General features: G+C 32.4%; 1 protein-coding gene across 1 annotated transcript; it reads right to left on the bottom strand.

The window, feature by feature from the left end:
• On the bottom strand, positions 1-21614 carry LOC129219395 (protein O-glucosyltransferase 1-like). The gene is made up of 9 exons (XM_054853783.1): positions 21442-21614; positions 21227-21323; positions 15316-15456; positions 11258-11390; positions 8667-8785; positions 5136-5295; positions 767-993; positions 600-656; positions 1-376 (listed from the first exon to the last, which is right to left on the bottom strand). The coding sequence occupies exons 1-9, from the start codon at positions 21590-21592 to the stop codon at positions 244-246; spliced, it is 1218 nt and encodes a 405-aa protein (XP_054709758.1). The 5' UTR covers positions 21593-21614; the 3' UTR covers positions 1-243.
• Between the last annotated feature and the right edge of the window lie 5226 nt (positions 21615-26840).

Genomic DNA, 26840 nt, shown 5'->3' with positions numbered 1-26840 from the left:
TGCTAAAACATACATCATTATAAATATTCACAAGCTTCATCATAAAGCTTTCGAATTTGTACAAAACTCTAAAAGTAGTTATTTGATGTAGAAAAAAGCAGTGATAAGAACAATTGGAATGTTAACAAATAAAATGTGAGATTGATTTGATAAAATGTATGCTTCATAAAATGCAACAGAACTATGAATGACATATAAAAAATATAACATGTTTATGCTCTATAAAACTATATTTCACAGAAATTACCTTATACGTTTTAGTTTATTATTCTTGACTGGTTTATACCTAAGAAGCTGGGAGTAATCAAGTAACAATTTCTTCCAGTAGCACAGAATATCTTCCATTTTCAAATGATTCCAAATAAAATCAAATCCCCTAGAAAAAGTAATAAGTTGCCAATTTATTGGCAAAAATACATAAAATCAGGTTCTTTTACAATACTAATGTTCAGGATGAAGCAATTAGGTATATTTTGATAATAGTTTTAAAGTAAGAAATACGAGTATTATTAGGCTACCTAATTAACACACAAATATATAAACATTGGGAGTAAAAATATTTTTATAAGAACTTAAAAATAGTTTAATGGATGCAATACCTGTCAGCAATAGCTTTGGCTAGATTATCATTCTCTAAAGCAAAGTTCAACAAATCCCTAAAAAATAAATAATTCGAATTGGTTAAAAATGAATTGTTTTTAAAAAGTTTCATCAACAAATAAATGGATTGAAAAAAGAATGTAACTGCACATAAATCTGAACTTACTGCACATTGGATAAATCTTTAGTAACTGGGATGTAATGAACCCATGGTTTAAGCTGTTTGTAAAAAAATTCAAGCCATTCATCACCAACATGATATACTAATGATCTGCAGAGAAACAGGTGTTTGAGCCTAAAACTTGCAGCCACACCTCTAAAATTAAACAAATATTTGTAAAGGCAATGATCTTCTAAAAGAATTTCTTTTGCAGGCGGCGCTCCAAGGGTATCCTAGGAAAAATATTAGTAGTATTGTTAAAATTCTCAATGTATGGATATATATTATTTGAAAAAACTATTACACAGCAATTACTGCATAATATATAAAGCTAAACAAGTAACAGAAATTCAATTTTGGGTTTAAGTGTATCAGCAGCTTTATGATACATTAGACATCACAAAACATTTGATTGTATACTCATATAAAAATTCAAATCAACATTATTTTTTGAGAAGCAAAAGGTGTCAACGCAAATAAAAATATTGTAAAATGGAGAGTAATGAATGGAAAAGTGGGGTGATTCGGAACAAATATACCGAAACAAACATAGAAATTCTCCATAATTATAAGAATGGGTAATTTTCTGTAATTAACAATTAGTGGAAAGTCAAATAATATACTTTCATCGTCTGTAAAACTTATTGTGTTTCTGATATTTTCAAGCTTTAAACATAAGGAGAAGGTTTTAACATAGGCACAGGGCCATTAACACTTTGAGGTCTATGCCCGTACGTCACTCGGGTTGCCGTTTTTGGTGAAGTTAACTAAGTCCGAGATTCTCTCGGGTTCAATATAAACTCTCTTAGCTATAAAAGTAAGAGTTATATACGTTTTAAAGCCTTTTTAGATAATATCTACGAACATTTTACTTTCAGAAAAAGATTATAAATGGCACCACCAGGCAGAAATAACAGCATGAAACGTGATAGAATTGGGGTTTAAATTCGAGTTTGTGCTTTGAAATGTACCATACAAAGGCAAATTTTATCAAATAATGTTTATTTACACATTAAACCTATTTTCAGATATTTGTTCAAGATTTAGGTACGTTTTTAATTCAGTCTATGTTAACTTTTATAGTTAAAAACGATGTTTTCCTATGTGGAGTTTTTTTTTAGTTTCAAACATGCTTTTTTTGATAATTTCTAACTAAAAATTGATTTTTTTTTCATTTAAATAGATCCTTCATTACGAAAGAAAACATCTTTGTAATAAAAAAAAATTACCAAAATACACATCTTCCAAGTATTTTTTTTTTAAATCATGCAAAGCGATAAAAAACCTCAGTCTGGAGGGAGATATGTTTTCAAAATAGCTCAGACCTGAAAGTGTTAAACAGTACAGTTGAGTCTCGACTTACACAAGGAATGCGTTCCAAGATCTCTGGCTTAAGTCGAAATTTCATCTTGGGGAAAATGGTATGTATACAAATTTTTATAAACATACTTAATTATTTTAAGCATTTGTAAACAACTCAAAAAATTTCAATACATTTCTTAACTATACACAGTCAGACCTTGATACCTCGAACCTCCTTATTTTGAAATCCTTGACGCTCCGAAAAAAAATTGTCCCCTGCATTTTCCTCAAAAATTACTTCGTATTTTCCATAGCTATCTTGAAATTTGCTTTCAAAACCCTTGATACGTCGGAATTTTTGCACAGAATCAAGTTCCAATTGTAGTTTTTCTTTGGCAATTTTTGTAATAAAACCAGTTTTGGAGACCATTGCTTGAAGTTTTTCATCCTTTTTCTTGGAAATTTTGAGAACAGGGAATTAGGACAAGATTATAGGCGAGTGTGGGTATGACGGGAGTGCTGTAGTTCCTTTTATTCCCCCCCCCCCCCCCCAGAGTTTAGACTCTGCATTTTTTTCGAACATGCTGTCTACTTTGAGGACAGAGAGTCGGTTTCTCATCAGTTTTCAAATGAAAATGGAAAATGCGTTCCTCGTTTTCATCAATCTGCTTTGTTAACTGATACAAAATGGCTACCAAAAAGTTTTTGCATGGGGGGGGGAGCTACTGGTTGAATACAGAATTTGAATTTTTAAATGAAAAGACAAAGTGAAAATTCATTCCAAAATCTCATTCTCTACACTTTCGACAATTATAAAATTTCAGATCTAGTAAAATATTGAAGACTAACTTATTAAATAAAAATTCATATACATATTTAAATTTATAAATTTATATAGTGTATGTGTGTATAATTGCAATAGTTACTAGTGTAATTTTCTCAAATCTTGATAATTCAGAATTTTTTACCCGTGACGAGAGATTGTACTGTAATACCATCTCATACATAAAAAAGTGAATTTTTTAGCAAGCTATATTATTCAACATAAAATATTGTTAGGATGCACAAAATCAATTATCAATTAGAGTGATGGACATAAAAAAAAATTTAAAAAAAAGTAAAAACAGTACAGTATGTAGTTTGTAGCAATAATAAAATGCAGCACTATAATAGTACTTTGCAGTAGATACAGTAATTATATCAGTGGCATACCTAGCATGGGTGACACCTAGGGCGGTAATGTGTAATGTCACCCTCCCTTCATACAAACACACACACAAAAAAGGTTTTAATGATCTATGCAAACCTTAAATTTCATACAATTTTCAGAAACAACAACATTTTGTTATAGTGAAATTTTAAGGAGGTAATGTACAAAAGCCAATTATCAGAAATAACTATGTTTGAGTTATAACAAAATTTTAAGTGGGCTAATGTACAAAAGACAAATAAAAACTATAAACACTTTTTATATAACTAGCCTTAGAGGCACATGTATAAGGCCATCACGAGGTCAAAAATGCAAAGGAGTGTGTGAAATTAATGGTCCCTTAATTATCTCTAACACAATAAGAGAAAATGGGGTTCAGTTTTTTGGTTTAAGAGGAAGTCACTGCTAGGTCTTAGTATTGATAATATGAATCTAATCCTGAGTATAACATTCAGTCCATGTAGGGGCAGGGAGAAAGGGGTCTGGGGGTTAACCTCCCCCCCCCCACGAATTTTTTAAAATTTTTAGTGTTAAACGGTGCACTTATGTGCCTTAACGGTGGCACATAAAAGACTGGATGCCGTATCGTGGGATTGCATTAGGTCTGCTAAAAGGCTAACTAGCCGAAAAATGTAGTCCCTGTAAGAAGAAAATTTTTTTTAATGCATTTTAGCTTTATATTTTTCAAAAACTTACAATTCCACTCTGTGAGTCACCCCACAGATGGGTGAGACAAGGGGCGAACCTCTGGTTTAATTTATGAAGGGAGATCTGTATAGCACATGATTTTTTTTTCTTTGTTTAGGATAGACAACCTGCCAATTCATGTAAGAAAACTGTGTTAAAATCTTTTTTTTTTCAAAAACAATATACCAGCTGTTCATTTACTAGGGAGTTAATTCACTGGTAAGACTATCCTATAAAAAGTTGCTCTTATTTCATAGTTAAAGTTATTACAGCAAGATCAAATTTTAATATGTTACAGTAGATTTTTCAGACATGTGATCCAAATAGGATAAAAATACTGAAATTGCAGGATCGCAAACAAACACAGCACGCTCCCCATATTGGTAAATTATACTGCACCTACAATTTCACCCATGAGCTTTTGCCTCAACGAGGGTCTTTCAATAATTAGAAAAACTGACCAGGAGAAAAAACGATTTTTTTCTACAAAATAAGATTTTCCAACTTTTCAACATAATCCTCATCAACATTTATGAATCTGTCCCAATGGGTTAGAAGCTTTTTTTATACCGGCTGCAAAGAGATTTTTGTCTTGGTGTCGGAGCCAATTTCTCAAATTTCTTGACGTCCTCGCTATCTTGTATCTTTTCCCCCGTAATGCCTCCTTCAGTGGACCAAACAAATGGAGAGAAGTCAAACAAAGGGTGTCAAATTGGGACTTCAAAGGGGATGAAGCAGTAACTCCCAGCCCATTTTATCAATGATTTCACGGGTTCATTGAGCTACGTGAGGATATGTGTTGTCTCGCTGGAGAATCACACCTCTCCTCTGAATGGTTTCTCAGGTTAATTGAGAGATGTGAGGATATGTGTTGTCTTGCTAAAGAATCACACCTCTTCTTTGAGTATGAACTTTACCAACGCTAATTTGAACTTTTTCTGCAATCATTTCTACTGTGACGCAGCAGTTTACACAAATAATGTCCTCAATTCGAGTTTGAAGTGAGGAAGTTGAAACTTCAATAGACCGGTCAGAAAAATGTTCGTCAAACACCGATTCTCAACCACTTTTGAACAGTACTGCCCTCTTGTAAAAGTTTTTATGGTTCATACAACTTTCACCATGCACATCAGTCATTCTAGAGTAAAAATTAGGGTATGATAACAGAAAACTAACCATATCAGATTTCCAAGCTTGGTTCTTTGTGTACTCTGCATCTATCAATTCAGGATGTTTTCTAGACAAAAGTATTAAAGGATCTCTTTCAGCACTTGTTCGAGATCCTCTGAAAAATGCAGTTGCTTTTTTCTTATTCCATGGCCATTTCTCTATTGTTCTGAAACAAAATATTGCCATAAGAAAAAAACATTAAGAAGTATAATTACATTTGTTTAGGGTTAAATATGAAAAAGTAACAAATCAATAGCAGAAGCACTGATAGCAAAAAAAAAATTGCATTAACATACTACAGGGTATTGAGGACACCCTTTTTCAATATTAAAAAAAGAGAGCTTTTTGACAAAAAGTCATTGAAAAAAAGGATCTTGATAACCTCAAAGCACTTGCAGGTCTTTCAACTATTTGTGCTTACCACATTTTATTTGTTTTATTTCAGCACACAATTCGTAAAACATTTGTTTTGCACCACTAAATTTCAAGAAGAACAATACATTGTGTCAAGAAATTTGTCTTTGAAGAAAAATGCAGGCTGGTAAACTAATAAAAGAATTAGCACAAAGAACATAAAATTTTGATAAGAGGGGAAAATAAAATGCCAAAAACAAAGGAAAACTGCATTCATTGATTCCTTCAGCATTGGAAACCTCAAAGTAACAAGAAACAGGTCTGAAAAGCCACATTAAATGCATAATTAGGCCAATACACTGAAAAATCCAAAGAATGTATACTATGAAGAACAATCTATCTATCTATCTATCTATATATATATATAAACATCATAAAAAACAACATGCATACTAGGTTACAACATAGATAAATGACAGAGATGAACCCAGTATACCCTTCAGCAGTGGAAATTTCATCCTATGGTCAAAAGACCAAAAAGTTTATACTAAAACTAAAAATAGGATGTCCAGTTCTGAAAAAAATCAACGTTCAGTATTACAGTGGGCAAAATGCACCATATGTGAAAAATGAATGCAGATTTCTGGAACTAAGACCTAAAACTAAGTACTGGGGTTTCGTCTCGGACATTAGAAGCCAAGGCTATCAATAATGTCCGTCCACCGTACCGCCAGCAAATATCAAAAGTCTTACGTATGTGACTTGGTGCAAATTTAATTCTGTATCCATCAGTTCCATTTCCATGCCAGTCGATAAAAATAAAATTAAAACAAAACCAATCCAATGAATCAAAAAATAAATAAATAAAAGTGCCATCCATAAAAACAGTTCCTAACAGTTCTTTTTCGACCTGGAATGTCCTAGGAACTGTTGTTATGGATGACACTTTAATTTATTTTTTATATGCTGCAAAAATTGAAAAAGTACGACATTTCTTAGATGATGTAAAAAAGCAAAAGGCACATGGATAAAAGTAAGAGTTCAAAGTTTTTTCGACGGGTACAATGCACACTTCACGTCTTCCGCACATGGAACTCCGAACAGTCTAGAATACTCCTGACATATCTCAAATTTCTCAGGAATCATTTCTGGAAAATCATTTCTGACCCTATATTGCTATATGATCTGGAGTTATCACGATGCACCCTATCCCTATTAGGAGTTCTGAAACAATTAACTGTAACACTCTGTATAGATATATATATTCAAGAGAAACAAGAAATAGAAAACGCAAAATGCCAAATGACGAAATAACGCAGTTTGGAAGGAGACAAAAAGAAAAACTTGAATAAGGGACTGATACATTGTCAGGGGGAAGACGAGCCCCTTTCAGTGGCGCACACAGGAATTTGAAAAACAGTAAAAAAGAATGAAAAACAGTAAAAAATAACCTATTGAATAAATAATTAGCATTATTTAATGAAATATACCTAAATAAATAATCAGAAAGCAAAATAAATTATGCTTTTACTTTTCTGATAATTAAAAAATGGATTCAAGTTCTCAGAACATTGTTTGAATCTGTAATTACAAAACTTAAAACATGGTTATTACGGTGTTTTCATTTATAATCACTATTCTGCTTCTTATAGGCAGTTTGTTACAGGAAAAGTGCACAATATTTTTAAAAAATCTTTTAACATGAAGATTTTACTTTTTCACTTATTAAAACTGAAATTATGCTACCTTTCTTTGAAATTATTCTATGTACAAAATGCCTAGAATCGTAATAAATCATAAAAAAATAAAGACCTATGGGTGGGGTCCGGACCCCTGGACCCCTCCTTTGTGTGTGCCTCTGGCCCCTTTGTTCACAAGGCCCTTTCTACTTAGCACAAGGGAAGGTCCCAAAAGCATGCTACCTCCCCTGACAGCCTTAAAGAATGAATACATTGAACAAAATGGAACAAACTAACTAACTTGCAGAATTGCAACGAAAACTAAATGAACACTGGAATTGAATAGCGAACCTGTAAATGTGACAAAGAAAGGAACACAAGCAACAATGCTGACGTTTAAAAAGAAAACATACGTTATAGTTACGTGTTTATTATTTTCAACAATCCAAGTGTGGTTAGAACCTCATTAAGAGTTGTATTCAACATATTTAAAAAAATTTGCCAGAGAATTTCAAAAAAATAACGCAAATTTTGTCAGGGGAATTTCAACACATTAACAAAAATTTTGCTAGGGGAAATTCAACAAATTAACAAAAGTTTTTCCAGGGGAATTTTCAACAAGAGTCATTTTTCATAGTGAAGTTGAGTGCAATTGTATTATTGCAGAAAGGCCACCTAAGCTATGAAGGTCTGTTGGGATCCATCTTGAAAATTTCTAATGTAATAACTGCTTTCCAGTTTTTAACTTCATCTCCAGTTTTATTTTACATCCAGTTTTTATTTCTTGTTGCCTAGCATGAGCATGCCACGCAAGCCCTTTAGTTTCCGCTGCACTGTTACAGGTTAGTTATTTTGTTCCATGTATTCATTCTTTAAAGCTCTCGGGGAAGGTAGGACGTTTTTGAAACCTTCCCTCGTACTAAATAGAAAGGGTCATGTGAATAAAGGGGCTGGTCTTCCCTGATGACATATCAGTCCCTTATTCATGTTTTTCTTTTCAATTTTATTTGAATTTGTGTTTGAAATGTATTTCACACACACACACACACACATAATATTTGATAAGCAAAGGGATGTAAGTGGACATTTTTAAGTCTTGAGCAATTTTGAGAATTCAAAGATAAACACCTACCAGGGCTACTAGAACTATTTCTTGCCACAAGACAGAAGAGTGATTCAGCTACCATTTGTACTGGTTACCTCCAAATCTTTAACTTTGCCACTTACATCCCTTTGCTTCTCACTGCCTCATTTTATCTTTACAATACCAGAATGTATCACTTGTTCAGACCAAAAACTAATCTTAATTGTAACACCAAAGACTCATGCAATTTATGATTTAAAAAGGTTTTGCTTATGCTAAAACAAAGACAGCCTTTCTTTGCTGCCTTTACTTGAAAACACATTCAAAATTTATTTAGAGAAAACTTTCTATACACTCAGTGATCATGCATGCATGAAATGAACACAATTTTTTTTAATTTGAAGGTTTTACTTTTCTTACTTGTTAATAAGCTCTCTTTGTAGATCCCAGCGTCCTAAACCAGTAGGATAAAGACTTGTGGCTGGGCCTCCTTCCCAAAACGTCCAAGCTGGATACATAATATCCCAATATTGAGAAGTCTTGAAACATGCATAAAATTTCTATTAGAAACTTTTAAAAATGATAAATTAAGGGAAAAAAATATGAAATAAATTTAACACTTTAAATGTTGAAAATAAGTTAAAATACTTCATAAATGATTTTAACACTTTTTCTTCTGACTAACTTAAACTTAACTAAATAACTTCCTTGATTTTAGTCATGCCCTTTAATTTTGCATGGTAAAAACCTTTCATTGTAGCCAACTGCATATCATTAGCTTAAATCATCCATGATTAAAATATTTGATTTAAAAATAATTTTTACAAAACTACATTTTATATTATAATTCAAGAATCTGTAATAAGGTTCAGGTGATGGAGTGAAAACTCTCTATACAGAGACCTTCTCTTGATTCAACATAAGTTTATTGTTGTCTAAGGGTGGTTTTTCAAAATAAGTAAATTGATAAACATAGGTAGAAAAATCAAACTTAATTCTTGAGCTTGTCAAAATTAATCATATTTACTATTTTCTTTAAGAAAACTAATCATTAAAAGCTTACTTTAAGTTTTTCCTTTAGAATATTCTTTTCACTATAAACTAATGTTCAGCAACTTAAATAAATTTAAAACTTTCATTTTTTACTGTACTGGAAGGTTTAATTAAATTATGAAGTACTAACAGCATTTAATTTGTAGTTAAACTTTGTAGATTATTTTCCCAAGCACTTTCTTTTCTTATTCTATTTTGAGAAATATAGCTGAATCCCATTGCAACAGATGTTAAGCGTCCTCAAATTCTGTGTGATATAACAAGAGTTTCACTGCAATGGAATTCAAGTGATGTAAAGGCAAGTAAAACAGAATTTATTTCCTAGAAATGGATATTTTCATTCTATTGGTATTTGCTGCAAAAAGATTTTACTGTAGCAGTAAACAGATTGTGATCTTCCACATTAAGCACAAAAGTTGTAATTTCTTGCTTTAATACTAAACATTTCAACAGATTATATAGCACAACTTTAAAGCATGGGCCAGAAACTGAAAACTGTTTTTACTTGAAGTTTGCCAAACACTTATAAAATAATAATAATAACAATGATCTTCATTTCTATTCTTTCTACTTGTATTTAAAAAATAAAATCTCCATCAAGACATCATTTGTTTCTTAAAATCATTTTTTCTATTTTAGTAAATCACTTACACGCCTTTTAACATTGCATACTTCTATTAGCCTTCTAACTCTTTCCTTTATCATTTTCATCAGCCCTTCAAGACTTTTCTTTCCTCCATTTTAAATATCCCGATGCGTTACAATTTTTAAATAAAATTAATGTTACAAAAAGAGTCCACTATGCTCAAATATATGTAAATACATTAATTTCTCAAAGCCAGGGGTGCAATTACCACTTACTGACCACCCAAAAGACAGGCATGGATGAAAGAGTGAAAAAGCCTCTCAGAGACGAAATCATAACCTTTTTCTCACCCCTCTCTTCTATTGCTTCTTTTTGATCATAATCAAAATCACATGAAATGTATACTAGTCTAAGATATGGTGAGAAAAAAAGCAAGCAAATGATTTTTTTAATTTTTGTGTCAAGTAGTCTCAATTCACAAATAATATTTTTATATTGTAACTATTAATTGGAGAGGGTGTTTTAAAATGGCCATTGTTTGAAGATAATGAGATAATGTAGTTTGGACTTAGAAAAAAAAAAAGACCATACCATGACATGAGCATACCTTAAGGTAAAAGGTACATTTGTACTTTTAACATTTTTGATTTGAAAAAGTGGTAAAAATCCTGCGGGAAAAGGGATACATTTTGCTAACCCATTTTCAGTCACAAAAACTAGAGTTGAAGAAAAAAAAAATATTCTGGAAGTCTGCCAGGTGGGACATCCACTTTTCTTCTCTTCTGTTGATCTTTTTCTGGGATTATGGCTATTTATTAGCTGTTACGGTACTTTAGTAGCCAGTCAATATTGTTCACAGGTTTTGGTTATTGCGATTGGGTTGAGACAAATGGAGAATGATTATAATCCGAGGGGCCGTTAAGGGAGGTTTCACTGTAAGTAAAAGCATTCCCTCATATTCATAACAATAGATTTCCTTCAAAATTATATTTTGACCTTAAAGTTTCCATGATACATTTCTAACAATTTAAATCAAAAACTGATATTTTAAAAGTTTAGCTTCCAAATAATTTTATCACTTTTTTTTATAAAGATAAAAACAGAATAAAAGAAATTGATAGAGAAATACAAAACATAAAACTAATAATCTTTGGATATTTTTCTAATGGACAAACCTAATTAGTTAAACTAACATTCAGTAGAAAACATTCACATAGACTAAAAAGAAACATTCTTGATATTGTAGGAGGTTAAATAATTTAGTAGCACAGCAAGTGAACCAACAAAACTTTTAAAGGTCACATCACAACCAAATTAATAAAATTTACAGTTTATATTTAATTCTCAAGCAATAAAATGAAAATGAGTTTACTTTGCTAAAAGAAAAAACAGGCAAAGGAATGTGGTATTTGTTAGCTTGGGGCCAATCTCGTGTATTAAGAATGAATTCTGTGTCAGACAAATCATCAATAAGTTGCAAAACAAAATGTTCAACTCCTTTGCACCTATTTAAAAGAAAAAGAGCTTTTATTACTACAATAGCTATGATTAATATGAGTGCTTAAGCACTTCATTATTCATACCAGTTCGAAAAAGCTATAATTCCCCAATTTATTCTTAAGAATGATAGAAAAAAATCCTTTTCATATTACACAAGAATTTAATGCACAAGAATATAGGTCTTGTGCTAACATAAGAAGCCCCCCCCCCCCTTCCCAAGCAGAAATAAATTCTTCCCATGTTAAACAACTTGTTATCTGAGTAAAACAATAGTGAATCAACTGAAGCAAACTCATAGCAGGAAACTGTGCCGTGACTCCTTTAAAAATGTGAATTCTTGTTTTTCAATGCAAATGAGATAAGTAAGTAATGCAAATTAAAAAACTAAATACATAATTAGAACAAGATAACAGCATTGGTATTTATATGGAAAAGAAGGAGCGCAAAAAAATTAAGTATAAGCCAAAATCAGAAACAATGGAATGATGCTTCACAAAAACAGATAGTATGTAAATGCACTGATCCTAACACATGGAAAACATGAAGATTGTTCAAATATAAAATTTAAAACAAAAAAATCAGCAGGTCTTAGCTGATGCATACCTGCCAACTTCAACTGGAAAAAAAATCTAGCAGATGATTGCAGCACAATGGAATATTACATTTTTCAATACTATTTAGAGAAGAAGGATTTTTTTTTTCTATCCTTCAACGTACAATCAAAAACAAGTTTCTTATATCATATGAGGAAGTGAGAAGCAAAGGGATATAAGTGGACAGTTTCAAGTTTTGAGTAAAATGTGTTTAAAGATAACGTCCCAGGTAGGCTTTCATCGATTTTTTTTTATAAATCATGCTGTACAGCAGCACCCACCAGAGCTACTAATTCTTTCTTTTGCCACAAGGCAGAGGAGAGGTTCACCTACCATGTGTACTGATTATCTTCAAATTTTTGATTTTGCCACTTGCACTCTTTACTTCTCACTGACTCATAAGAATTGAGGGGAATACTCAAAGATAGTCATGTTATTTGTATTTTCATAATTTGCTTATTGAACAAATAAATAATGTTTTGGACAAAGTCAAAAGTTTCACCAGTTCACAAATAGGTTGGCTATTTTGCACTTGAGCTGAAAGGTGTGTACAATGTCCATTGTATGTAATATGACAAATTTAACTGTGACTTTAGCCAGGGTTCATACTCTATTTGGATGAAAAAATTCCGTGACTTTTCCAAGACTTTTTCACAACTTCAAAAAAATTTTTTATGATTTTGTTACACGAAGAAAATAGTACTATTTAATGTCAAACTCTCCAATTTTTGGAAATAGGCATTTAGCAAAACGTTTACACATTTACGTGAATGCTGCTACCTCATCGAAGTGCTTACTTGTGCTTGTGATTGAAAAAATGGGTCATTCTCAGAAAAATCAGGAAATTTGTGCTTCTGGTTTTTACAATAAAGAATAAAAGTTTTGAGAATAATTCAAGTGAATAAAACACTTAAAAACAACTGATGGAATATATTGACGTTGTTAAGTGAGAAAAAAAAATTTCTTTTTTTCAACTTACGCAAGGAGTCTTGGAACGCATCCCTCACGTAAGTCGGGATTCGACTGTACCCATGTGTGAGTTCCATGAGTGAATGTTCCATATGTAGAATTAAAATTCAAAACAAAAAGATATTCATAAAAGTTCAGAACTTGGTTTCTATATTGAAGCTTGCAGATCAGTCTAGCACAGCAAAAATTATGAAAGTGGAAGCAGCTCTTGTAATGTGTATTAATAAAAAGATCAGGAAGAGGAGATGTTGTGACAAATTGAAGCATTATAAAAGAAAAGGCAAAGCAACCGTATTTAAAAATGTATTAGATAAGAATAACGATCTGATCATGGAGAATAAATCATCATTATCTTCATTTTTTAACTCTTAAATAGTGTTATTGTAACTACTGTACAGTAATGTTATAGTGCATCATTTTAGTATTACTACATGCTGCTCGTACCATGCTGTTTTACCTCCGAGAGTCTTTCCCTCCCATCAGTCATTCATTTTGTGCATCTTAAAGTATTTCATGTTCAATAAAACAATTTTTATTTTTTTAATACAGTAAATGCAAAAAAATATAGTGTATAGTTGAGGAATGCTTTAGAGCAGTTTGAGGGGTGCTTAAAAGTTTCTATAGGAATTTGGTAAGCTTTAAAAAATTTCTATGCATAGATTTTTCCACAACGCGAAATTTCGACTTACGCAAGGAGTCTTGGAACGCATCTCTCGCGTAAGTCCGGACTCGACTGTATTACTATCTTTTACAAGTGATACTTTTAAATCACTCTAGATTTTTAACGCTCTTTTAGCTACTGTTACTTTCTTCCTGCTCAACAAATTTTTCCCTGACTTTAAATAAATTTCCACAGCTTTTAATAAAAATATTAATTTTCCATGACTTTTCCAGGTGTAAAATTTGCTTATTTTTTGTCCCATGACCCGTACGAACCCCGTTTAGCTGCCCACTTTTCAATAGGATGGAAAATCCCTGGTTAAAATATGATATACAGTACAACCTTGTTTATCAGGACCAACTGGGACCAAAGGCAATCTGGATGATTGAACATCTTGATAAACCAGATAATATGGGCTAATAGCAAAGCAAAACGCTAAACAAGCAGACTTACTTTTCAAATATTACATTAATAGATTAAAATAAGAACAAATATTTCATGTACTTGTCTTTCTGCTATCATGTTTTAAAATTATTTATGTGGACACAAGATTTTAAAAAAGGCTACAACTTTTAACTGCATAATCCGGAGATCCACATAAAATGAAGCTCTACAGTACTGATCAGGATCAGATTAAGGCATGGCCCAGAACATGAACATTTCGGGGGAGAGGGTACCAAATTAATTGGAGTAATTTCATATCTTACTATGACAAGGTGTAAATAATAAATCTACAAAAAAAAATCCCCCCCCCCCCACTAAAAATTTAATCTCTTTCGTAAATCCCACATGCATTCAAAGTTTTGTAGATATTTACTGTTAAAAGTTATAGTATAGATAATTTTGATTTTTACCACTTACTGTAGCAGACAAAATTTGATGACGTCCTATATTATAATGCATAATTATTGTCTACTTCTGCTTTTTATAGTAAGGAACTGCCAAATTTAGCACGGCTAAGTTAAAAGGCAAGAATCAAAATATTTTATTGCTTCCCTATATAGAATAAGCAGATAGGGGGAGAGGCACCAAATAATTTCGTGCCCAGTGTCTTCAAAAACCATAGTCAAGCTCTGGTATTGATTTTAATGTAATGCAATAAAAAGTTAATGTACATTTTACAACACCATTGCAATGAATGCAATATTTACAGATAAATAGAATTTACAGATGAAATACTTGATTTTTTTTTTTTTTTGCTCAAGCAAACACTGAATGAATCATTACTGACAACTAACACACATGAATAAAAAAAAATATAGTTATTAAATTACTTTTCAATTTTATTTTTCTGATACTCATATTTACACTTGAATTGCGGATTTTATGAAAACTAAGAACTAGTACAATTGCTTATTGTTTTAGTACAATATGTCTTAGTGGGAATTTTTTTTTCATATTTACTTAACATTATGAGGTTGAAAATATTCATTTAATGTGTAGTACTTGATTAGATTAACAATTATAAAATCTTCATTAACCACAATTAAACTATTTAGGTTTGTCAGTGCAGAACATTAAAACTTCAAGCAGGTTGTAAGCAATCACATATATAAAAGCAAATAGAAATAAGTACTTTCATTTTTAGTGTTTACAGAAATTTTTCAAGAAAAAATAATCAAATAAAGGGTGTCAAAAGTTCTAATTTTCCTTTTGGCTTTTTAAAAATTTCATAGTGCAAGTTAAAAAAAATAAATAAATAAATACCTAAAAGGAAACATGCAATCAGTATCACGATAAAGTTGATGATTTATAATTTGGTACAAAGTTCCTTTGCTTTGGCTTTCCTTGATGTCATCATAAGTTATTCCTTTCTCTTTCCATGGGGATAAATCTTCTTCAATGACACTAAGAATAAAATGATTTATTAAACACAAAAAACAAGGAATGCTCATCAAAAGATTTAAGAAGATGAAATCTAATCATTAATAAAGAAAATATCATTATCTAAATTTCTGCACAGAGGACTAAACTAGAAGTCATTGTTTTAAGCTTTTCAAACCCCAAACTAATCTTGAAATTATGAGAAATAACTACTTAAACAAGGTTATAGATATTTGCAATATTTTACCAGAAGCAGCTGGTAAATTCTATGGAATGAATAGCTTTAAGAAGGCTCTTGATCTTTATTAAGAATTAATAAATTGACTAGGACCAGCTTAACTGGGCTCAGAGCCTGTTGCTGCTTGTTATTTTCTATTGTATTGCATTTGTATAATTAACACAAGCAAAATCTCTACAAATAATACAAAGAATGTGGAAGTCTATGTTCTTAAAAATCTTTAGAACACAAAAATATTCCCTCAAAACTCAATATGAATTTTTTGTCCAGAAATCTTTCAATATTAATTAGGAGATGACATTAATAAACTAGGAGTAACAGAAATTTTCAGTTTAATGGCTGTAGAATTCACATGAACTTGGCACCTCAATAGACCAGAATATATACCAGTCATAATACGAAGTTATTTCTGTGTAGCTGCATTTTGAAAAGAACTTTTTGCTTTTTCATAACCAATTACATTCGTTTAGCACTAAAAAGAGGACATTTAAATTCAGCAACAATATCTGCTTAAATAGCTTTCGGACACACATATGGCTCAAAAAAAAAAAAAAAAAAAAAAAAAAATCCTATCTTGCTTAAGAAAGAAAATATCTTTGTGAGGAAAATAAATTAGTAAAGGCATTAATTAAGTACAAAAATTGCAAATTATTACTTAATACTGTTTCTGGCCTTCTGAATTACATGGAACCTTAAAGGTGTATAAGACATCATTCTGTCATCCAAAAGCTGCATTACAAAAGGGGTTTTGAGCAACCCTCTACAAGTGTACACAAAAATTTTCTTGTGCTTCATCAGCATTAGTTTTATGAATTCAAAAGCTTATTAAGAACTTCTAACAAATAATACTTCATTTTTTTCATATGATAATTTTTAAGCTCATACCTTTTACATTGAGAAAATTGGTTCTCTACAATGCACTAAATCATTAATGCAATTTGATATGTCTAAAAATAATATTAGATTGATAATAAATTAACTACAGCAAACACAAGGTTTGTGACAAGATTTTGCTGAAACAATGAGAACAGAAGAGATGTTTGATAAATATTGGTAAAAAAATATCTTTAATGTTGAAGGTTAATAAATATATGATTAAAATATCCAAACTGTTTAATTTCTAACTTTATAAATATTAAAGAAAAGATTCTGCATTATACTCTCAGTATTTCTATCACTAGGTCATCAAAGTAAACCAGTATCATATATAATTACTATTAATCAAAGCACATAGCTAGCTCTCAAAATTTTATCCTTTATTTACATCCACTAAGTGATGAGACAGAAACAAGAAGTATGGTTTGGTAGTTGATGGATACATATTACTGTTCCCAAAAACAGACATTGAGTAATTATTTGTAATCAAGTATCATAATGGTGGGACCTCCGAGGCAGAAGCTTTACTTCCAATGCCGCAGGTTGTAGCATTGTCCCCCCGCTCTCCTCTGAGCCTTGGGTATTATTTCCTCTCTTTGTGTTGTGTTGATGTTAATGAAAACGCATGAATTCTCAAGGCATCCTATATTTTCATAATTATTAACTATGAGACAATGACATATAAACATATAATGGCATCAAACATTAATTGAAATGTAAAAAAATAAAAGCTACTTATAGTTGATGATCAAGCAAAACTAAAATAATCCAAAGCTCTTAGTTTGAGACAGTCGATTCCGACTGAGGCAGTTAAGAAAACTAGCAACCATTATTTTACAGGTTCTTAAACCTTATAGAAGAATTACGGAGGTAACTTTAAAGCTGCATTATTAGTTTATGTAACGCAGTAGAATATTCCAAAAACAATAGTCCATCAACTACTTTTGTGGATTTAGTGACTTTTGTTTGAATGCGAAAGATACAATGTGTGCAATGTTTAGTTTTTAAGTATAGTCAAGGAATTTTAAAGTCCAAATTGAATAAACAAATTAACCCGTAACAGGGGAGGTGAAAAAGCAGGACATAACAGGTGACGTGAGGGCTCGGAGACCGTTCTATTTACAATTTGTGTAACTACGATAAATTCCTGTAATTTCTCTTAGATGTTCATTGAACTTCTATTAGCATAGGGGAAAATATTTTTCAATTTTGAATCAAAGTATACCTTTTCCGAGGAAACTTTGATAGAGTCTTAAATCATGTGCTGCAGTAAATAACTACTCATAATAAAAATGAATCTATTATTTATTAATGATTTTATTTTAATTCTTTAATACATTTCAGTAGCAGAAAATTGATCGTATCACATTTTGGCAGCTATTTAGCTATTAGTATTTTGTGTGCTATTTCAAGGAGTATTTCAGCCTTCATTGTCCCTAGAACATTATTGCATTACATTTGTGAACCTTTCAAAACTCTTAACCTCATTTACAATATTTTGCATCTCTTCCACATAACGTGGATAAGATTAATTAACCTATATATCCATAGTTCTAACGTTAAGAGCCATGACTACTACTGCCGAAAAGTGTAACACTGAAGGGGAGGTGCGATCTCACAGACCGCTTCAAAAGAATGCCATGAAATTTAAACCAGATGCACTGGCCTAAAGATACTGATAAGAAAGGGAGGTGTTCAAAATCACAAAACAAAAAGCTATTAGGGAAAACCATTCAATCGGACTGAAAATGAAATCGGGGTTGTGGCAGTGGCGAATCCAGGGGGGCAGCTATGAAGCTGCAGCCACCCCCAGACCAGACCTACATTATTTTTTCTATTAGCCTTTTTTTATATTTTTTATGTATCTTAATGTAAAGCCCCCTGGCAGAAAGCTGCCGACACGGCGACATTGTCGCAGAACGAGAGAGAGTTTATGCAGAAAGATTTTGCACTAAGGAGGGAAAAAAAGGAATAGGGGAAAAAAGGTCAGCAATAAAATCATTCTGCAGAACAATACCAAAGGATAGCTGTTTCACGGTAAAAAATGTAACTGGACTATGAATTAAGGAAAAGGGCTGATTTCCCACCAAAAATAAAATAATTGCGACATTTTACAAAAAAAAAAACTTTGGCGAGCGCCAAATCGAGCGATCATTGATGACTGTGGTAGTCGGCAACATCGGAGATCGGGAGGTATCTCAGGGATTAAAACCAGTTCTAACCAGAACTTCTCGCCACGTGGAGCGATTTTAAAGCAACCCTGTATATTGATCAAAGAAGAGTGGCTGGCAACGCATATGTTTGTGTTTGTTGTTTGCTTGAAAGACTTGTGGCGACTTGCTTTTTTTCACCTCTGTTGAAAAATTAATTTAAGCCCTTAAAAATTGCTTATTTGCGGTGTCGCAAGTTGCAGCAACAGAAAACAGATGGAATACTTGATAAATTGTGTTTTCTTTTGAGCTGACCAATCGTTATTCAGATAGGGGTGCTTACATGAATGAAAACCTTTCTCTCTTTGAAGAAAGTAAGATTTTTTTCTAAATGCATATTCTAATTAAATTATTTTTTCTTCGTATGGAAAGGGAACTTTTGTTTGCTCCAGTACTTGTTTTAAATTCTTTTTTTTTCACATGAGGGAGAGGGCAGGGGAGCCTACCTCGGGCAGAGGGGGGGGGGTCATGGCGCATACTCGGACATTAAAATTTGTAAGGGGGGAGTTGTTTTGAGGTATTTTTTCATTGGGGGGTTTCCGCGATATTGAAGGGGTGCGCCCTTGCCCTTAAGGGGGGGGACAATCCCTGGGTGGGATTTCTTTTTTGCTTTAGTTTTTTAATAAAATCCTATTTTCTTCTGGGGGGGGGGTGGTTGAATTCCATTTTTTCTGACTAAAATGTGTTTTTTAAATTTATTTTCCTTTTGGGGAGAGGGGGATACTTTGTTTATAATCTTGTGTATTGCATATATCAATTTTTGATGCGAGGGTGCCCTTTATTTATTTTTTTTCTCCAAATCACATGCATTTTTTAGTTTTTTTTTTCCCTTCAAACTGTAATCCATATTTTAATTAAATTCATTTTCCTTTGAGGGGAGGGGGATACTTCGTTTTAGTTGTGTAAAATGCATATTTTAATTTAGGGTTTTTTTTTTTGTGGGAGGAGGAGGGGTGATCCTTTATTTTTTCAAATCACATGCATGTTTTTTTTTTTTTTTGGTGGGGGGGGGGGGGGCACCGAACTGTAATGAATATTTTAATTAAAAATTATTTTTTCTTCGGATCTTATTTCTTTGAGTATTGAATAGATGTTGCATCTGTATTTTTCTCGTGTTGAGAACTACAGATAAGTAAGTGCTAAGAGATTAAGACTGGAAATTCAAATATGAGAGTGGCATCTCTGTTTAAACAATCGTCCCCAGCTATAACATAATAAAAAAGCATTACATAAATTAAATAAGCATTACATAACACTAGCATTACATAAATTAGCATAATAATTTACATTGCTTTTGGTTTGATTTGATTTTTTTCTCCACTTACCAATTGCTGTTACCATGGTGTTAATATTTTTACCATATAGATTTAGCTGAAGGTCACTTTTTATCCCCTGAAAGAAGTGACCCCCCCCCCCCTTTTTTTTCCCAGAGCTGAAAATCCGTTGGAAGCCCTGATACTGAGCTTTAATGCTTTTCGTTTTTGTATAAATGAATTTACCTAAACAAGAAGTTGTGTGAAATTCGTTAAATAAATTTTTCACTTTTGAAATGAACTGCACTTAAGTTTGTCCATTAGTTCATTTTTTACTTCATGGAGCATTCTTGCAGAAAGAAAAAAGGTCCATAAAATTTGTCGCAGAAAGTAAAATAAAATTCTGCCACAGGGATGTAAAGTAATAATAATAGAAAGGTATAATTTTCTACATTCATCCTATCATTATCATTTTATTTGTTTTCACTCATTTTAAGGTTGATATACGAATTTGCTATAATAAGAGAGATGTTACCTTTCCCAAATTTCCTTTGGAATTTCGGAAAATTTGCCTTTCCAAGGATTTATTTATTTACTCTCTAAAAGAAGAATCAGAGAAAAAATTGCAGCTCCCTCATAGCCGTTTCTCTGTCCCTCTCTTTCATTGTTGCAAGAGTCAGTTCTTAGAATTTTGTCTCCTGTTTCACTTTTTTCAACGATTAGTTCGTGATTTTGTTTTTCATATTTAGTTTACACTAGCTGCAATTGCCATCCACCATATTTTTGCATAACTAACGAGAATTGAAATTTTTGCCTTCAAATTAATTAGCAAGCGTGACTAAAATCCATGACAATTTTTTTGATATACACTGGCATTTAAATTTTAAAATTTTACCACTGAATACCAAATTTTAAATAATTTTAAGTGTCACTCTGAAAATGTCATTAGCCATTAACACCTCTTAATAACAGATAAATATAATATAGTTTTAAAAAAACGCATTCGTTCACACCAATGAACTTTGGTCATGTCAACAGGATATAAATTTTTAATGAGCTCAACCGCCCCCAGAACAAAACCCTTGATTCGCCACTGAGTTGTAGGATGAACTTTTGAGCGGTTTGTGAGTCCGCACCTCCCCATTAAGGGTTAATAAGTCAACATATCAGATTAAACGGAAATGTAATTAACAACAATGAAAACAATCACTACTCACTTGAAGTAGCAGGAACAATCATCAGATGAGCAACTATCAGAAGATTTTACAGCATTATTTATCACATCTATTATCCGCTTCCATTTCGAATCATTCTCTAAATTAAATTTCACTGATTCATTAATTGGAAAAAAGGACACATAATATTTTTTTAGAAAAAGGTAAGAAAGAAAAGAAACGAAATGATAATTAAAAGTGTTCTAAACACTTGTCACCTGTTGATGCCGAAAAGTGAGATTTCATGTTTCCGTCGCTCGTACAGGTTGAATCGAAAGCATCACAGTATTCGTTATCTGTTGATGCATGTCTGAAACATATGAGAAGATATGTTACAGAAACTATAAGTCTAAAGCAATAAAAAGCCATTTACCGATTCAAAATTCTGGCATTGAAAAATCTGAGCAGTAAACAAACAACAAGTGTTGCCAGTTTCAATATTCTTAAAACTAATAGACAGTGGAAAAGATGGAGTAGCTCTGATCACATTGGTCAAGATTTATTTATGCATAGGTTGCGTTCGACGAACCTCACCGGTCGACCGATGAGTAACGCATTTACTTGTTTCCCAAATGAGTGAAGGAGATGATTGACAGCCGATGATGACGCGCAGTTCTGAAGCAGTGCTATTGGTTCCCAATAACCACGCCTAACACGAAGCAAAGAGCAGCTTTTCGCTGTTAATTCAAAAAAAAAAAAATTGAAATTTGACATCTTGAATTCAAATTATGTTTTTTGCAATCACGAGTGTGTGTATGTAGGCGTGTGTGATTGTGTCTGGGGCAAGGGCGCCTATATGCAAAATTGTAAGGGGGGCTCAGATATTTTCCCCATGGTTTAGCGGGATGTTTTCCCCATGGAAACCGATTTCAGGACAGATTAGAGTCATTAAAATTTGACATTTTTAAAAACTTATTCATTAATGGCTGAAAATTTTTGCAAAGAAAAAAGCACTAAAAGTAAGTAAGTTCTAATTTCTAAGGGGGGGGGGGCTAGAGCCCCCCTGCCCCCCTATATGGGCGCCCTTGGTCTGGGGGGTATGCGTGTTTGTGTGTAGGGGGTATGTGTGTGTAGGCATGTGTGTTTGTGTCTGTGTGCTGGCATAAGTGTGTGGGTAGTTGTGTGTATTGGTCTGTATGTATGAGTGTGTGTATGTGTTTGTGTATGTGTGTGTGTAGGTGTGTGTATGTGTGCGCGCGTGTGTGTAGTTGTGTATGCATGCGCGTGTGTGTAGGTGTGTGTATGTGTGCGCGTGTGTGTGTAGGACATGGATGCAACCTGGAGACGGCTTTCGCTATAAGAGCAGCATCGTGAGGAGCCAGTCGACGGTGATGGTGCGGAGGGTGCTAGTGGGAAAATAAAATGATAGCACGCCAAAAACAGTCAAGTGAGAACAATAAGCAATCGTGATTGCTCAAAAAAGAAAAAAAAGAAATCTTCTCGGTAAAATGAATGGAATATTGCTGCAAAATCACTTATTTAGTTTTCTTAATGAAGAGGAAATAAAAATATTCCTAGTAAAAAAGAAATAATTGGTAAAGATCTGCAGGATTAACTTTATTTTTTTTGCTCTTTATTATTCCGTTGAATAGATATATGTTCAGTATATAGCGAGCGTACAAGGGCGCCCATATGCAAAATTTTAAGGGGGGGGGCTCATATATTTTCCTCATGGTTTAGCAGGATATTTTCCCCATAGAAACCGATTTCAGTAAAGATTAGAATTATTAAAATTTGACATTTTTAATTACTTATTAATTGCTGGAGAAGAAATGTTTTTGCATTTTTTCAAATAAAAAGTATTAAAAGCAAAGAAGTTCTAATTTCAAAGGGGGAAGGGGATGGCTTGAGTCCCCACTTGCCCCCCCCCCATATGGGCACCCTTGCGAGCGTAGCATAAGTTTTCACTTATAATTAAAAACAAAGCTTTGAGCTGAATTAATGCAAATTTATTGGAGCAAAATAGTTAGGTAAATTTAATCAACTTTGGGAAATAACTGATAAAGATTCTGCCGGCGAAAGTTTTATCATTATTCTTTACTTATTCCTACTTCTACACCGAATTTGTCACAGAGCACCTGTGATGCTCAAGAATTCACATAAGGTTTTGTTTTTGACCCCTATGGCATGACCCTCTCTATATTAGAGGGTTTTCTCTTGTACAAATCCAGTGCCACAGCATATTTGGCCCATTCACTAATCAGACTCTGATCTTCGCAAAAAGCATAAGAAAGCAGATTGAAAGAGTTACAAGGAAATAAGAAAATCAAAACACTGTTTTATCATTTTTCGCTTAGAAAGAAAAAAACGCTTCGTTTGGGGGCCCTTCCCAGCTCGGGGGCCCTCGGCGATCGCCGACTTGCCGATCTGGAAAGTCCGGGCCTGGCTGCAACTGAAGAAAAAAAAATTTCCTGCAAAATCCTTTTGGGATGTTTCATATGTTCCTTAGTTGTAACTACTGTAATTTTTTCAAAATAATCGGTGATGGTCATGTGACAGTCCCTGCTTTATCTGAAATGGAATGGCTCTCGTTCTTAAATCTTAATTTGTGCTTATTTAAAAGTACTTGCTAACATTGTAATTACTTGTTTTTAAATATGTTGGGTGACATCAAGCTCAATAAATGTGTTTGACATCAAATTAAATAAATGTTGTTTCTGAAGAGCAATCTTTTAACATTTATGATGTTATCAGTAGGATATAAGGTATCAGTAGTTTCTGCATCAACAGTCATCCAGAAACTGTATTATAAGATATACCAATTGGATTGTTTCTGGTCTAGGATGAAAATGATTATCCAGAAACTATATAATAAGATTCGTGAAGGAAACTTTCTGGATTATCCAAAAGCTGTGTTATAAGGTAGGAGAGTTTCCGGATCAATAGTCATCCAGAAACTATATTAGTATAATATACCACTGGGATTATTTATAGATTAAAATTATCCGATATCCTTAGGATAGTTTTCGGACAAAAAGAGGTGTTTTCGTGTACCACACAATTGTCCTAATACAGTCGACTCCCGCTACAACGCGATCCGACTTACGCGAAATGGTTATAACGCGATTTTTTCCCCCGGTAAAGAATTTTATTCCTAACGCGAGTTCTTCACCCCCAACATGAAAATTTTCCGAAGGGAATCGCGGTTTTTTCGTAAATGGACCTTCATCCCTTTGGCATCGCTAAGGACGGAAGTTCCCATACCGGACTAGTTTAAGCATCGCTTACACGAATAATTAATCCTCATTTTCCATTTATTTTTTTCATTCTATATGGGAAAGTTGATGAAATATAATGACGCGCTGTTTCATTTAAAGTTTGTGAAGATAGAAAAGGAAAAAGAGAAAGTTTCAACAACCATAGTGCATTTGTTTTTCTTACTACATAATATACGTACCGTAGTGGTTTATATTACGTCTTCCCTTCCCATTGATCATTGATTTTGTGCATCGTAGCAATTTTTTATGTTAAATAAATTTTTTTTTTTAAATTCAATAAATAAAAATTCAATTTTTTGTTTAAGAAACAGTAATGTACAGTTAAGAAATGGTTTCTAACAGTTTGAGGTGGTGTTTACAAGTGTCTTTAATCGTATGGGTATGTTTATAAAAGTTTTTACACATACCCTTTTTCACAACGCGAAATTCAACTTACGCGAAGGGTCTTGGAACGCATCCCTCGCGTAAGTCGGGACTCGACTGTACTATCAAAAAAGTGTCAGTAGTGTAAAAAGGCCGGTTTCCCTGCAGCAGGCGCAGCCGGCTGCGCCTGTGACCTCGCCTGGTTGCGCCTGCCGACCATTGCCCCTCCACTTCCTCCGACCTTGGGGTTGACCTTGGGTTGCGCCTGAATCTTGAAGAAGATGACCACCGTGATTTCGCCCCTCCTCGTTTTCGCTCGGCTACGTTTTCGCCCTTCCTCGTTTTCGCTCGGCTACATTTTCGCTCGAGTTTTTGGACTTCGTTTTAGGGAATGGCAACACTTTGAAGAAGATTAGGAGGTTTTTTACTTTTTGGATGGCAACACCAGTTTTCGAGTGGCAACACTTGTTGCTATGTTTTTACTTTTCGATTTTTACTTTTAAGAACGTTCGTGGCGCCATCTATCGGAACTTTGAATATTTTTTTCCGGACTTAGAACATTTCTGCGAATTTAATTATTTTTATTTTACAGAGTGTCGGGAATCGAACACCCAAACTTTGAGTTAGCAAAAACGTATGCTAACCACTATGCTATATTTTCCATTACACTTTCAGTCTTAATGTGAATCTGTACCATGACAACGAATATTACAATTAAATTAATTTTAAAACCATCAGTTAATTCACTCTTTAGTACTAATCATGGCATATCATTAACTGTATTTCAGCTCATAATTGAAACTATCATCATTATTATTATTTTTCATAATAACAAAGTTTTCACTTAAGTAAAGATTTATTTAAATACAACCCATTCGAGATTTTAGATTTGGTTCAATGCTTTGTGGACTTGAAATATATTTTAAACTTTGATTTTCTTTTTCATGCATTTCAAACTTTATCATTTTTATTTTTTTCTAACTTGTTAAATTTTCTTAACTGATTTCTTTTTTCTTTGTCAAATTGACAAATATTTTTTCTAACTTGTAAAAATTTCGAAGAAATAATTTTCTTAACTAATTTTTTTTGACTTTCATACAACAAAATATTTTTTCTTACTTGTTAAATTTTCGAAGAAATAATTAACTTAAATATTCTTTCACACATTTTGAACTTTAACGTTTTTTCCTGTCATTTAGCACTTTGATTTTTTTTTTTTTTCACTATTTTAGCGTTTTTCAATTATTTTCAGTCTTTAACTATTTTCTTAACTTTTTAGTCTTTAACTAATTTCAAGCATTTCAGACTTAGATTATTTTTTCGTGATTTCGATTTTTTTTTAGTATATTTTAGAGTTTGATCATTTTCTCGCTTGTTTTTACTTTATCGTTTTTTTTTTTTCCCGATATTTTTAAACTTAGAAATTTTTCACAAGTAGTGACAGGAATCGAACCTTCAAATTTTTCAAAACGTTATCATGTCTTCAATTTTTGCAATCATGTCAAACTTGCAATCAATTTACTCGTAGTAGTAATTAACACTTATCATTAACAAATTTTCTCAGATTTTAAAAAAATCAACTTAATTAATTTTTTCCAGTAAGCAAATTGCGCACTCAAGTTACATTCCAACACTGCATATATGTTTCAAGAGTTTCATTGAATTTATCACATTCCATTTAATTAACTCTAATAATTACTTTTTCATTAATACTTAACTTAATCATTTTATCATACATTTATTCCAGTTACAAAATTATGCTTAAAAGTTATTTATTTTTCTTAGCACAAGAGATTTTAACATGTTCCTACTAAAATGCTTTTCACTCTAGTTTGAGTTTACTAAAATAGCAACTCATTTACGATTTAGATTCATTTAATCGTCTTTGATTCTTTTTTCATTGTTAATATTTTAAATTATCACATACGTTATTATTTTTATACATTTATCCATTTAATTTTCGAAAATCTACAATCAATTTACTCTTCGTATTAATTAACACTTATCACTATCAAATATTTTCATGAATTTTAAAA

Source organism: Uloborus diversus, chromosome 3 (genome assembly GCF_026930045.1).
Source record: "Uloborus diversus isolate 005 chromosome 3, Udiv.v.3.1, whole genome shotgun sequence".
Lineage (NCBI taxonomy): Eukaryota > Metazoa > Arthropoda > Arachnida > Araneae > Uloboridae > Uloborus > Uloborus diversus.
This window is presented reverse-complemented; position numbering and strand designations above follow the sequence as displayed.

Excerpts from the sequence above, each read along its gene's own strand:
- LOC129219395 (XM_054853783.1), bottom strand. The coding sequence starts at position 21,592 with ATGGCTTTTTATTGCTTTAGACTTATAGTTTCTGTAACATATCTTCTC. Across the intron at positions 11,391-15,315 it reads GATTGCATGTTTCCTTTTAG|GTGCAAAGGAGTTGAACATT; the intron begins GTATTTATTTAT and ends TCTTTTAAATAG. Across the intron at positions 994-5,135 it reads AAGCTTGGAAATCTGATATG|GATACCCTTGGAGCGCCGCC; the intron begins GTTAGTTTTCTG and ends TATTTTTCCTAG.